The following is a 12509-nucleotide window of genomic DNA, read 5'->3' on the forward strand; positions in this document are numbered from 1 at the left end:
CACAATTTAATGAGTTATTCAACTTCCGAAAATTTTTTTCTTGTATGAGTCAACATTTTCAATTTTTTTTCTGTTTTTGTCTCAATTAAAAAGCAATCGTCAAAAAATAATTTTATTTTACTAAAATATTAAAAGGTAAGTTAAATACTTATTTTTTTTTTAATTTTCACACAAAAATTAAAGATTTAATAAAAAAAAAAACAAAAAAAAAAAGTAAAAAAAAAATTTAAAAGAAAAAATTAAAAAAAAATTCAATTAAATTTGCAGTTTTTATAAATATTTAATTTTTTAAATTAATTATTTTTAGTAAAAGTTTTAAAAAAATTTTTTAAAAAATAAAAAAAAAAATACTTTTAAAAATTTATTTATTAATTTATTTATTATTTTTGTATTAAAATTAATTAAATTTTCAGTTGCGTTCATTTATATTATTAGAAAAATAAAATAAAAAATTAATTATATTTAAAAATTTATAAAAAAAATCAATTAGCAATAATTTAAAATTTGAAAATATTTTAAAAAATATTATAAAAATTAAAAAAAAAATCTTAAAGGTAATGAAATTAAATTTAATAAGATTTTATTTTTTTTAAATTAGATTTAATTTTTGTATGTTGAATAATTTAATTAATTTTGAAGCTTCATGAAAATTAAAAATTTAAATTTTAAAAATGAAAAATTTAGAAAATAAATTAAAAATTTATTGAAAATAAATTAAAAAATTATAAAAAAATAAATTAATTTTAATAAATTTTAATAAATAAAAATAAAATTTAAATTAAATTAATTAAAATTTAAAAAAAAATAATTAAATTAAAAATCAAACCTTTTAGATTTTTTTTTTAATTTTTATAATATTTTTTAAAAATATTTTCAAATTTTTATTAAAAATTTTAGAATTTTTTTTTAAGAAAAAAAGAGCCCTTCTCAAAACCCGCCTCTGAAAACGCAAAAACATTGTTATCAGTCAAACAATACACCACGTGCACATTTCTACTCCCTTACTCGCATACACAAAATTCCGTACCGCTATACATAAAATTCCCATTCCATGCAAAGAGAGCGAAAATTTCGCGCATGATCATTCTCCACTCCGCTACTACTTATCACTCGTCGTTATCAAAAATCCATCTTCTTCCGTCACTTTTCATTAATTAAAAGTTCCCAAATCCCGCGGTGATTGAACTCTCACGATGACGGATTAAAACTTGATCAACCCAAAAAACTGCCGCAAGCCACACTAATTATTTTCAGGTCCCGCGCGCATAAAAACAAATAAAAACACTTTTTTTTGTTGATATTTATTTGTGTCTCATGCGAACAACAACGACGACGGTACGTAGCCAGGGTGACACACGTTTTTGCATGCGGAACCCCAGACAAGTCTCTCATTCTCTTTAAAAATAAATTTGTTGGTTAAATTTATAGTAATCGGCGTTCGTACGGCATGTGCTGAACGTAAACTTGAAATGAAAAAAAAAAATAAATAGCAAAGAGAATCGAAGAGCTCGTTCGCTCAGTTCTATCGGAAAAAGGGAACAAAACGGTTGTGTTTGCACTCACGAAAAAAAAAAATAATTACTAGTTGTGCAAAAAAAGGGAAAATTTTTAGCAAAAAAGACGTTTTGTGATTTAATTTTAAGTGAAAAAACGGAAAATTAACAAAAAATTAACGAAAAATTTAAAAAGAAATATTTTGAAAAAACAAAAAATTGTCCAGAAACCACAAATTGCGCCACACAAAAACTTTTCCAATTTTTTTTTTATTATTTTTATTTTGAATTTTGTAGTTTAAAACGAAAATTGAGCAGTGACACGCACAGTAAATGCCACAGAAAACATAAATAAATAACATCACACCCGTTGTTGGTCATTCCCGTTGTTCGTTTATGGAAAATGAACAAGAAAATTCAAAACAAGGGAAAATTATCGATTCTTTTAAAATAGAAAATTTCACTCGACTGCAATCAAAGAGAAATTAAAAATGATGTAATAAATCGAAAAATAGCAAAAAAAAATCGACAAGGTAAGAAAGTGAGCCAAATATTCCTAAAAAAAAGTGAATTTCGAAACTAATAATAAATAAAGAAAATATTCAAATAAATTTTTCATCAGAAAAGTAAAAGTAAAAATCTACGAGCGCTCGTGTACGTTGCATGCGAAAAATTTTATGCGAGATTTTCTCCGAGATTGTGTGAGAGGAAAATTGAGATGAAAATTCTCTCTGTACAGAAATTTCATAACAATGAACCGGCAACGTTTTCGACAAATAAATTCTGATGACTTAACAAAAGCGTCAATTTACTTTCGTTTCAATCTCGGTGGGCAGATTTGTTTATTTACATGACAATTTTGCGATATGTGGCAGAATTTTGTCGAACGACGACGTTATTAATCAGAAAGTGAAATATGACTTCCGCGTCAGCATTTTGAGTTCTGAGAAAAGATGAGATCGTGTAATTTGATTAGCGGGGTCGTGATAATGAACGAGATAAATGGTCACGTAAGAAGTGTGTCTGCGGAGATCAATTGAAAATTTTTTGACAAATGAGTGATTTGTGTTAATGGCTTGTATTAAGATTAAGTAATGAAGTTATTTGAAGATTTTATTTAAATTTGAAGATTTTTTTTTAAATTTTTAGATAAAAAAATTTTTTGAGTGAAAAAATTTTTTGGAGTTGAAGTGAGTCAAAATTATCAAAAAATGAAAAAAAATTTAAAATTTTTTTAATAAAAAATATTTTCTAAGGTTTATGGAGATAAAATTTATATCGGTAGATGGCGCTTTTTAATAAAAATTGAAAAAAAACTATCTAAAATCTTATTAAAAATTTCAATTGAGTCAAAAAAATCTTAAATGTTGAGAATTTTTGAACACATTTTTACCAAAAAATTTGAAAAATATAAAATTTTGTTAAAAATTTGCCGTTAGATGTCGCTTTATAATAAATTTCTTCACAAACTGACAATAGATGGCGCTTAAAATTTAATATGAGTCATAAAAAAATTTTAAGTCATAAAATAATTCCAAGAGCTTAAATTTGAGTAAAAATGAATAAAAATTATATTTTTATTTCAAAAAACAATCAACAGATGGCGCTTGATGATTATATTATAACAAATTTCGCTCAAAATTCGTATTCCAGGTTTAAAAAATTTTCAAAATAAACAAATTTAAACTTAAATTAATTGAAAAATCAAAAATTATCAAAAACCTGCAATAAAAAATATCCGCTAGAGGGCACTTTTGAATGAAATTACTTTGAAATATTCAAAAAATTAAAGAGCAAATATAAAAAATTTTCTCAATATTAAATTTAAATGATTTTTTTAATATTAATATTTCAAAAAACATCAAATTTTATTTAAAAATTTTACGCAAGAGGGCACTTTTGAATAAATTTTCTTAAATATGTCACAAATTTAAAATTTAAAAAATTCAAATTGTTAAGAATATTAATTTTTAAAATTTTCAAGAAATTTCAATAAACATTTTTTAACAAATATTTCATTAAAAAAATTTCATTAAAAATTTGACGCTAGAGGGCGCTTTTAAAACAAAAATCCTTCTAAATACCTTGTAATAATCTTTATGAGTCACTCAAAAAATTTTAATTCATTGAATCACGATGTAATTGATAATTTTTCTAATAAACAATATTGAAGTGTCATTGTCTATTATAAAATTTGATATTATAAATATATACCTTAAAGAAATATGAATGATGTTTCTCTTAAATATTTATTGCATCGCCGCAATTGTCTATTAAATTATTTACTGGTTATTTGTAGTTATTGCTCAGTTCGATAATAATTTATTTAATGAAACTCTAACAATACACGAAAAAATCCATAAATCAACCTTTATAGCTTTTTACTGCTAACTTCAGTGACTTCAGTGAACGATGATGCGATGCAAAGTTTTTTTTTTCGTTCAATTAATTTTTCTCAAGACCGACAATAATTACAACATGTCGACTTAAATACTTATCTCCCTGCAAAAAATCAGCAATTCACGAATTTTTCGACATCTTCTAAAAAAAATAATGCTTTTTATGCTGTAAAGAGGCTCGTATTACAAGACAGCAACATCACAACACTTTGATGACCTTGACGAGATGTTTAGCTACATTTTTTATTGTTGATTGTTTTTTTTTGTTTTTGTCTGTTTAAAAAAAATAAAATAATACATTGAACATTAATTCAGAGCTTGAGTGTTATGTCATACGACGAACGTGAATAAACGGTCAAAGAGCAAAGGCAAAAAAATAAAATAAAAAAAACGGAATATTTAAAAGTACCTATTACTGAATGAATAAACAACAAAAGAAGTCTAATGAAGATTTTTTGTTTTGATTTTTATCTAAAATCAATTTATTATCATCGTTAATCAATGGATCAACGGATGAAGTCATTTGAAGGAAGGATTATTAAATGTCTCTTACCCAAAAAATTGTGATTCATTGACTTGAGTCACCTTTCAGATTGAGAATTTTAACTTATTAGCACTATTAACGGGTATTTTGATCATCGTTAGACTGTCTGACATAGATTTTAATTTTAAAGAACATCTGTTTTGTTCAAAATTTTGACTCTTTGTTGGTTTAAATGATTTTTTCTTTAAATTTTTGTTAAAATTTTTAATTTTTAAAAGAAATTTATTTTATTTTTAATAAAATTTTTGGTAAAAAATTTGAATTTTATTAAAATTTTTATTTAATTTTTAATAAAATTTTTGGTAAAAAATTTGAATTTTATTAAAATTTTTATTTCATTTTTAATAAAATTTTTTTATTATTTCAAATTAAAATTAAATTATTTTTTTTTAAATATTTTAAATGTAATTATTTGCTAATTTTTTTTAAGCAAAAATAATTTTTTGATCGATTTTTTAATAAAATTGAAAATTTAGTGATATCTTAATGCAATTTTTTGTTTGAAAATCATGCCTTGAACTCTTTATTGAAAATTTTTGGTTCAAATTTGAGTCAATTTTGTATAAAAAATTCTTTTAATTGAAAAAATTTGTGAATTTTTAATAAATTTTAAGCTTCGAAGCCCTCAAAAGGGACTTATTTTTCTTAATTTGACTCAACTTTTCAATTCAAAGGTTAAAATTTTGACTTTTGAGGTACCTCAGTTAAATTTTTTTTAATCAAAAATGAGCTCATTGGCTTTTTTGAACCATTTTTGGTTGAATTTCAAGCCAAATATTAATGAAAAGTACTTGTAATTGATAAAATTTAATCATTTTTGATAAATTTTAATTTTTTAAAGATATGTGAACCTCTAAAAAAATTTTTTTTATAAAAACTTAGATAAAAGGTTGATTTGGAGGCGATATTCGATCGAAAATTTCATTTTAAAAAGAATATTGAAAAATTTTTGAATCAAATTACTAATTTAGTTGTTAAATTGTTGAATTAAATGTTTCCTAAATTTAAATTCTGAACAAAAATTACATTTAAAATCCCTTATTTTATGATTTTTGGTTAAACTTTAAGTAAATTTATGATGAAAAATTCTTTCTTATGAATTTTCAATCATTTTTGAAGTTCTGAGTCCTCGAAAAATCCTCCAAAAAGGTCAAAAGCCTCCATTTAATGAAATTTTTGACATAATTTAATCAAAATTCAGCTTAATTGTTCTAAAGTTGCCCAAATTTCGCTTGAAAATCTTCGGGTTGAGTCGAATTTCTCTCCTAAAATTTATAAAAAATGACAATTAATTAAAATTTTCTCACATATTTTTACTTACAGCGCAATGTTACCAAACCCACCAAGTCAAAAGTTGTTACAAATTCACTCAACTGACATCATTTGTGTCCGACATCACAAAACCGCAACGCAACAGCAGCATCAGCAGCAGCACAAAAAATGTTAAAAACCAAATCAAAAGTGTCGTCGTCGCTGCACGCCGTCGCAGCGAGCATTCACGCGACAAATCACACAAATTATCATGCACGCGATCCGGAATCCGAGACACTTCTCAAGTCCTCCGGATCCAGTTCGTCGCTGTCGTCCGTGGCGTCAAACGGAAGTAGTAGTAAGCCAAATGACTATATTAGCTTTAGACGTCGTGCCAAAATCAAACAACAGGAACGCTACGGAAGACTTCGTCTCGTCGCTCTCGTGCTCGGGATCTTGTTCATCATTTTCCTCTCGTTCGTCACAAATACGCGCCAATATCAGCCACAAATTTCCGTCATTATTCCCAATGACGACTTGAATCTGCCAGGACCAACAGGTAATTTTTTTCGTTTTTTTTTTTCGAGGGAAACGGAGCTTTGTGTAAATATTTAGCTTTCGATGTTGACAAGTTTTTTGCATGCAACACTAAAAATACAGAAAATATTATGTAATAATGGGAAGTGTAGTTATCATGAAGTTTTTTTTTTGCTTTAACCTAATTTTTGTTTTTTGATATTAATTTTGTGCGCGTATTTCAGTCGAGATAAGACTTCATCGTGAGAGGATTTATGTGACTGTTGAAGATAAAATCAAAATGACCTCCGAAAACATTAAATTTGTCGGTTTTAATTATTTTTTTTTGCGATCACAGTGGAACAAAATTTTGTATATTTTTTGTAGGTTTTAATTATTTAGAAAATTTATTAATTTTTAAAAGAGTGCCTTAAGTAGGAATTAATTTAATTTTTAAAATAAATTAATTAATTTTAATTATTTTTTATTAGGTAATTTAATTTTTAGAATGTTTTAGTGAGTTTTTAGTACTAGTTTAGGAGATAAAAAAAAATTCGTGTGTAATTTGAAAAAATAAATTTTATAGAATATTTTAATTAAATTTTAAATTAATTTTTATTTAATTTTTAAATTTAATTTTTAATTAATTTTTAATTAAATTTTAAAAATTTAAAATATTTTATTCTGAATGAAAAAAAATCTTTGAAAAAAAAAAATTAACTACATTAAATATTATGAATAAATCGATAAGCTTTTAAGCTTTTAATTAATTTTTTATTAAAATATTAGAAAAAATATATAAAAAATAAGATTTTTCACTTTTTATGATCAATTCTACATTATAATTAAAAAAAGTGATTTTTTTAAAAATTGATAAAAAAAATTTTAATAGTAAAAAAAATTATTTTAATTAATTTTTTTATATTTTTTTCGTTAAAATTATTTTATTTTATTTTTTTTATTTATTAAAAAATTTTTAAAAAACTTGAAAACTTGAAAAAAACTTGAAAATATTTTTATTTTAATTTAATTATTTTGAATTTATTTTAATATTTTTTTAATTTATTTTTATTTTATTGAAATTTAATTTAAATAAAACAACAGTCAAAATAATATTTAAAATATTACAAAATTTTAAATTTGATCATCAAGATTTTTTAAATATAAATTTTTTTTAAATATTTTAAAAACATTAAATAAAATAAAAATAAAAAAAAATAATTTAGAAATTTTTATGAAAATTTAGAAATAATTTTAGGAGGTTAATGAACTAATTTTTATTCGTTAAAATGTAATTTTAAGCAATTTTTAGTAAAATTAGTAACTTAGTATCATTCCGACATCATAAAATACAAAATTTTGTTCTACTGTTACAGTTACAGCTTAATCTCTCATGACACCTACACGACACATTTATCACATTTGCTTGTAAAATATAATTTTGTAGTATCTTTTTTCCACAAATTAACATTAAATTACTCAAAAAAGGTATTTTTCGTAATAAATTATAATTTTTTGCTAATATCTTGTAAATAAGTTTAGATTAGAATGGCCGCCAAACGTATTAATTTGTAACTTACTCTTTTATGTTCTCTTTTTTCCCGATTTATTTTCATAATTTTTGTTATCCGTTATGCATCACCACAAAATCCACAAAAATGGTCAAATTAAATTTTTGCTGCAAATTAAAAAAAAATGTAATAAAAAATGTTGTGCACCCATTTGTTGATTAATTAAAAAAAATGCTCACCGCTCATCTAAAAAATAAAAAAAATAATAAACGACGTCACACCCTCATATGTCCCTTTATGGCTTTATGTTTGAAGAAGCTAAACGTGTTAATAATGACAAGAAATGTTTGAATGAGACTGTTAATAATCCAATTGATTGTGTAACTTCTGCAACTAGTAATAATAATAATCAAAAAAACTCCTCCCCCGCATACGTTTCAACGAAAATTTCGAACATTGACAATGCATCGTTGATTACAACAACAACAACAACAATTGACCCGTCGACGGATGCTACAGTGCCTCATGGATACTTGATTTATGGACCAGAATGCAAAATACCGGATATTGATCCATTGGCCAAAGATGTGATGAAGATTTTTCATCGAGAGACCTACAAGTAAAAAAATATTTTTATAAAAATTTTATTTTTTTTTATGAAAATTTGAATTTTTTTTCAGACCCTGTAATAGTAAGCCCGCGTTAACGTACATCCAGCAAATTTGGAGCAATGATACTGTGTTCCTCCATTTGAACTTTTCCTCCGTGAAGAGTTACGTTACCGGCAAAAATGATTATTTGGAGTGTTGTTATCAGGAAATTATTCGATCTGGCGAGTTTACGCATGCGGATGACAAAATAAAGTAAGTTATAATTTTTTAATGAATTTTTTAGAAATTTTTTTAAAAAAATCTTAAAATACCTAATTGAGTGAAAATAATAAAAATTCTAAAAAAAAAGAAAGTATTAAAAAAAAATTTGAAGAAAAAGATAAAAATTATAGAATTTTTTTTAAAGCCTCCGTTAAGAGATCAGTAAATGTATGAAAAATTAACAAGAATAAAAATAAAATTAAAAAAATATTTTTAAAATAAAAATAAAATTTGTTTTAAAAAAAATTAATTAAATTAGAAAAATTTGTGAAAAAAAAATTAAATTAAAAAAAATAGATGAGAAAAAATTTAAAAATTATTTTGAAAAATTTTTAAAAATTATTTAAAAAAAAATAAAAAAAAAAAAAAAAATTATTTAAAAATTAAACAAAATCATTATAAATAGAAAAAATTTTAAAAAATTTTTAAAAATTAAAAATTATTTAAAAATTTTTTTAAAAATTAAAAAAAAAATTAAAATTTATTTTAAAAAATCTAAAACTGTGTACAAAAAAAAATTAAAATTTATGGAAATTAGAAAAAAATTATAAAATTTGTATCAATTAAAAAAATTAAAAAAAAAAAATATTATTTTTTTTTTAAATTTAAACTATTGAAAATTTTAATATATTTTAAAATTATTGGAAAAAAATTAAAAAATTCTAAAATTATTTTCAAAAATTTCTTACATTTTTTTGTCTCTTTCACAGCTTAACATCATGTCACTCCTTCGACATGGTCGTTCAACTGCCAGCACAAGCGGAATTCCTACTCGTGAATTGCAAACGAATCTCCTCCAAGAAGAAACCTGAAACCGTTTACACAAATGCTCACGCTCTTGTGCGTCGAAAGCCCGAAGTAATGAAGCGTTTCGCGGAAAAATCCGAAAAAAATGCCACAAAACCTCTGAGCGTCTTGCTAATAGGCATCGACAGCATCTCTCGCCTCAACTTGATCCGCGCAATGCCAAATACCGCGCAATATTTATACGACACCGGCTGGATGGAGCTCAAGGGTTACAACAAAGTGAGTCATAAACTATAAGAAAAAAATAAAAAAAAAATAATTTTTTTCCATTTCATTTCAGATCGACGACAATACTTTCCCGAATCTCATGGCAATCTTGGCAGGCTTCAACAATTCCGTCGCTTATGACGTGTGTAATCCAAAAAAGGTCGGAAAATTGGATGCATGTCCGATGATTTGGAATAATTTTCGTGAGCAAGGTTACGCGACGGCATATGCGGAGGACGAAACACGCATCAATACGTTCAACTACAACAAATACGGGTTCCTTACGCCGCCTGTGGACCACTATTTGCGTCCTTTTGGCATCGCCGCCGAGAAACACCTGCACAAAACGAAGCTCAGTAGCTTGACTTTGTGTCTCGGCTACCAAAATTACGCGGATTACATCTATCAATATGCTTTAGATTTTGCCCAGCAGTACAAAGGACATCCGTATTTCGGGCTTTTTTGGACCAACACCTTCTCGCACAACGACATCAGTTCGGCAAGTTGCATGGATGACAAAATGCGCGAATATATCATCGAGCTGGGGCGTTCCGGGATCCTCAATGAGACTTTGGTAGTGTTTTTTAGCGATCACGGGATGCGATTTGGCAATGTGAGGCAATTACTCACAGGATGGTTCGAGGAACGCCTGCCATTTATTTTCTTCTCGCTGCCAGAATGGTTCAAAAAATCATATCCTGAACTCGTACAAAACTTCAAAATCAATCGGAATCGCCTCACGACCCCGTATGACTTTCATGTGACCTTGAAACATATTCTCTCCTTATCCTCTCCTTCTGATAAAACCCCAAACGTTACTTTGGGCGGTGCCCCATCATGTCCCGCATGTCAAAGTTTGTTCGACGAAGTTCCTTATAATCGTTCCTGTAGCGATGCACAAATCACGCAACACTGGTGCACTTGCATCCCCTATGAAAAATCCGACAAATCCTCGCCCGAAGTGAAAGATGCCGTCAAATTCGCCATTCAAGTCATCAATAACGAACTCGAGGCTTATAAAAAGGCAAATTCACGAACAACTCACATTACAACAACAACAACAATTTCGGGTAATAATGCGACAGCAGCCCCTTTTTACTCGAACAAATGCTCAAAACTGAAGCTGAAAAAGATATCAAATGCAAAAATCGCGAAAATACCGTCGGATAATGTCACCTATTACTTGGTTGTGTTCGAAGTTTATCCGGGAGGCGGGGAATTTGAAGCTACGGTGAAGTATAACGTCAAGACGAGTCATCAGCTGACCGGATCAATTAGTCGACTGAATGCTTATGGCAATCAAGGGTATTGCGTGAATGATGACAACTTGAAGAAATATTGCTACTGCAAGGATTAACAAGAGACAAAGGTAGTACGAAGTAAGAGACGACGTGATTTGAAGGAATTGTAGGTCCTGAAATTTTTTGGAAAAAAAAACTAAAATTCTCTCTTTTCATATCTTAGGTAAGAAATATCAAGCGTTCGATGGTTTTTTTTAAAGGTTTTTGTGAAAAAAAGTGAATTTTAAAAGTTTTTTTGGGATGGAATTGAACTCTTCTTTGGTTTGGAAGAGAGTTCGGATTTTAAAATTATTTTGAAAATTTCAAACTTGAGATGCCATATTATTTATAGTGTTATATTGACGTGCTCTATTAAATCTGGTTTCAAGATTTCAAGTTCTTAGCATAGTTTTTTGTTTTTCTAAAAAGAAACAAGACACAATATTCATTTTTTTTCCTTAATTTCATTTGTTTATTTTTGTCGTTGAATATTGCGAATAAATTTTTATCAATATTTTCAATGCTTAAATTTTCTTCTTTAAAATGATCACGCATTACTTCTAATTTATGTGGATTTAAATGATTTCAAAATCTCTTCGTTTCAAAAAAAAAAAATCAATTAAAATTTGGCATCACTTCAATATTCACTTTTACTTAATATTTTTGGTTGATTTTATAAAAAAAAAATTATTTTAATTAATCTTAAAATCAATCAAAATATGGACTTTTTTGTATCTATTTTAATTATTTCTGTAAATTTGATGGTAACTTAGGTAGAATTGAAAAAAATCTTAAAGCAGAATGAATAATTTTCGACAACTTCAATTTTTGAACAAACTTTTCTCACAAAAACTGATTTTTTGCTGTCAAAAACGTTCAGGGTCTAATGTAAAAACTCCTCCGCGAGATATTTTTTAATAAACTCATAAGCACATGTCCTCTTGTCCTTTCTTAAATAGTTCAATTGAAACGCCTTGAAATAATTTTTATGAAAAAATTAATTTTTCGATTAAAATTTTTTCTTCCAATTTTTTTTCTTCATTTTCTTGATTTTTTTAATTTTTTCTGAATAATTTTTTATAACTTTTCCTCTTACTTTTCGCACATTTGCTTACGATTCATAATTTTTTATTTTTTTTTATGAATGTAAACAACTTAAAATCACTTTTTCACAGATACCTGCAAAAAAAATCATCGATAAAAAATTAGCAATTGTTAAACTTGAAAAGAAAAAAATTCGATGCTCAATCATCTTGTTAATTAATTTTTAAATTAAGCTATTGGTACCTTTAAATTTACGAATAAGTTAAAAAAAAAGACTCTGATGTATCATATTATTAAAAATTTTAAAATTTAATTAGAATCTGTGATCATTAAATTTGAATCTCTAAATTTTTTTTTTGTTTTCTCGAAAATTTATGCAATAGAAGAAAAAAACTTGATATTAAAAAAAACTATATAATCCTCAAAAAATATATAAAAAAAAAATTTTCAATCCTAAAATATTTTCAAAAAAAAAAAAAAAAAAAAATTAAAAATAATTAATTAGAGACTTTTAATATATGAAAAAAAAAATGTAAATAAATCTAAAATATTTTTCTATAAAAACTTTTGAACTCTATCTTAGAA

At 25.6% G+C, this 12509-nt stretch overlaps 1 protein-coding gene across 3 annotated transcripts; it reads left to right on the forward strand.

Moving 5' to 3' along the window:
• Window positions 1-1540: 1540 nt before the first annotated feature.
• LOC134830271 (uncharacterized) lies at window positions 1541-12248 on the forward strand. Of its 3 annotated transcripts, none has more exons than XR_010161964.1 (7): window positions 1541-2026; window positions 5760-6246; window positions 8234-8333; window positions 8395-8577; window positions 9297-9612; window positions 9674-11064; window positions 12090-12248. XR_010161964.1 is itself a non-coding variant. In XM_063843692.1 (6 exons), exons 2-6 carry the CDS (start codon window positions 5877-5879, stop codon window positions 10955-10957), a joined length of 2253 nt encoding a protein of 750 aa, XP_063699762.1. In that variant the 5' UTR covers window positions 1541-2026; window positions 5760-5876; the 3' UTR covers window positions 10958-11114. The 3 variants fall into 3 exon arrangements, 1 of the variants encoding a protein (XP_063699762.1); XR_010161965.1 differs by having other exon boundaries at window positions 12056-12101; XM_063843692.1 differs by lacking the exon at window positions 12090-12248 and having other exon boundaries at window positions 9674-11114.
• Window positions 12249-12509: the final 261 nt, after the last annotated feature.

This window comes from Culicoides brevitarsis, chromosome 2, assembly GCF_036172545.1.
Source record: "Culicoides brevitarsis isolate CSIRO-B50_1 chromosome 2, AGI_CSIRO_Cbre_v1, whole genome shotgun sequence".
Classification (NCBI taxonomy): Eukaryota; Metazoa; Arthropoda; class Insecta; order Diptera; family Ceratopogonidae; genus Culicoides; species Culicoides brevitarsis.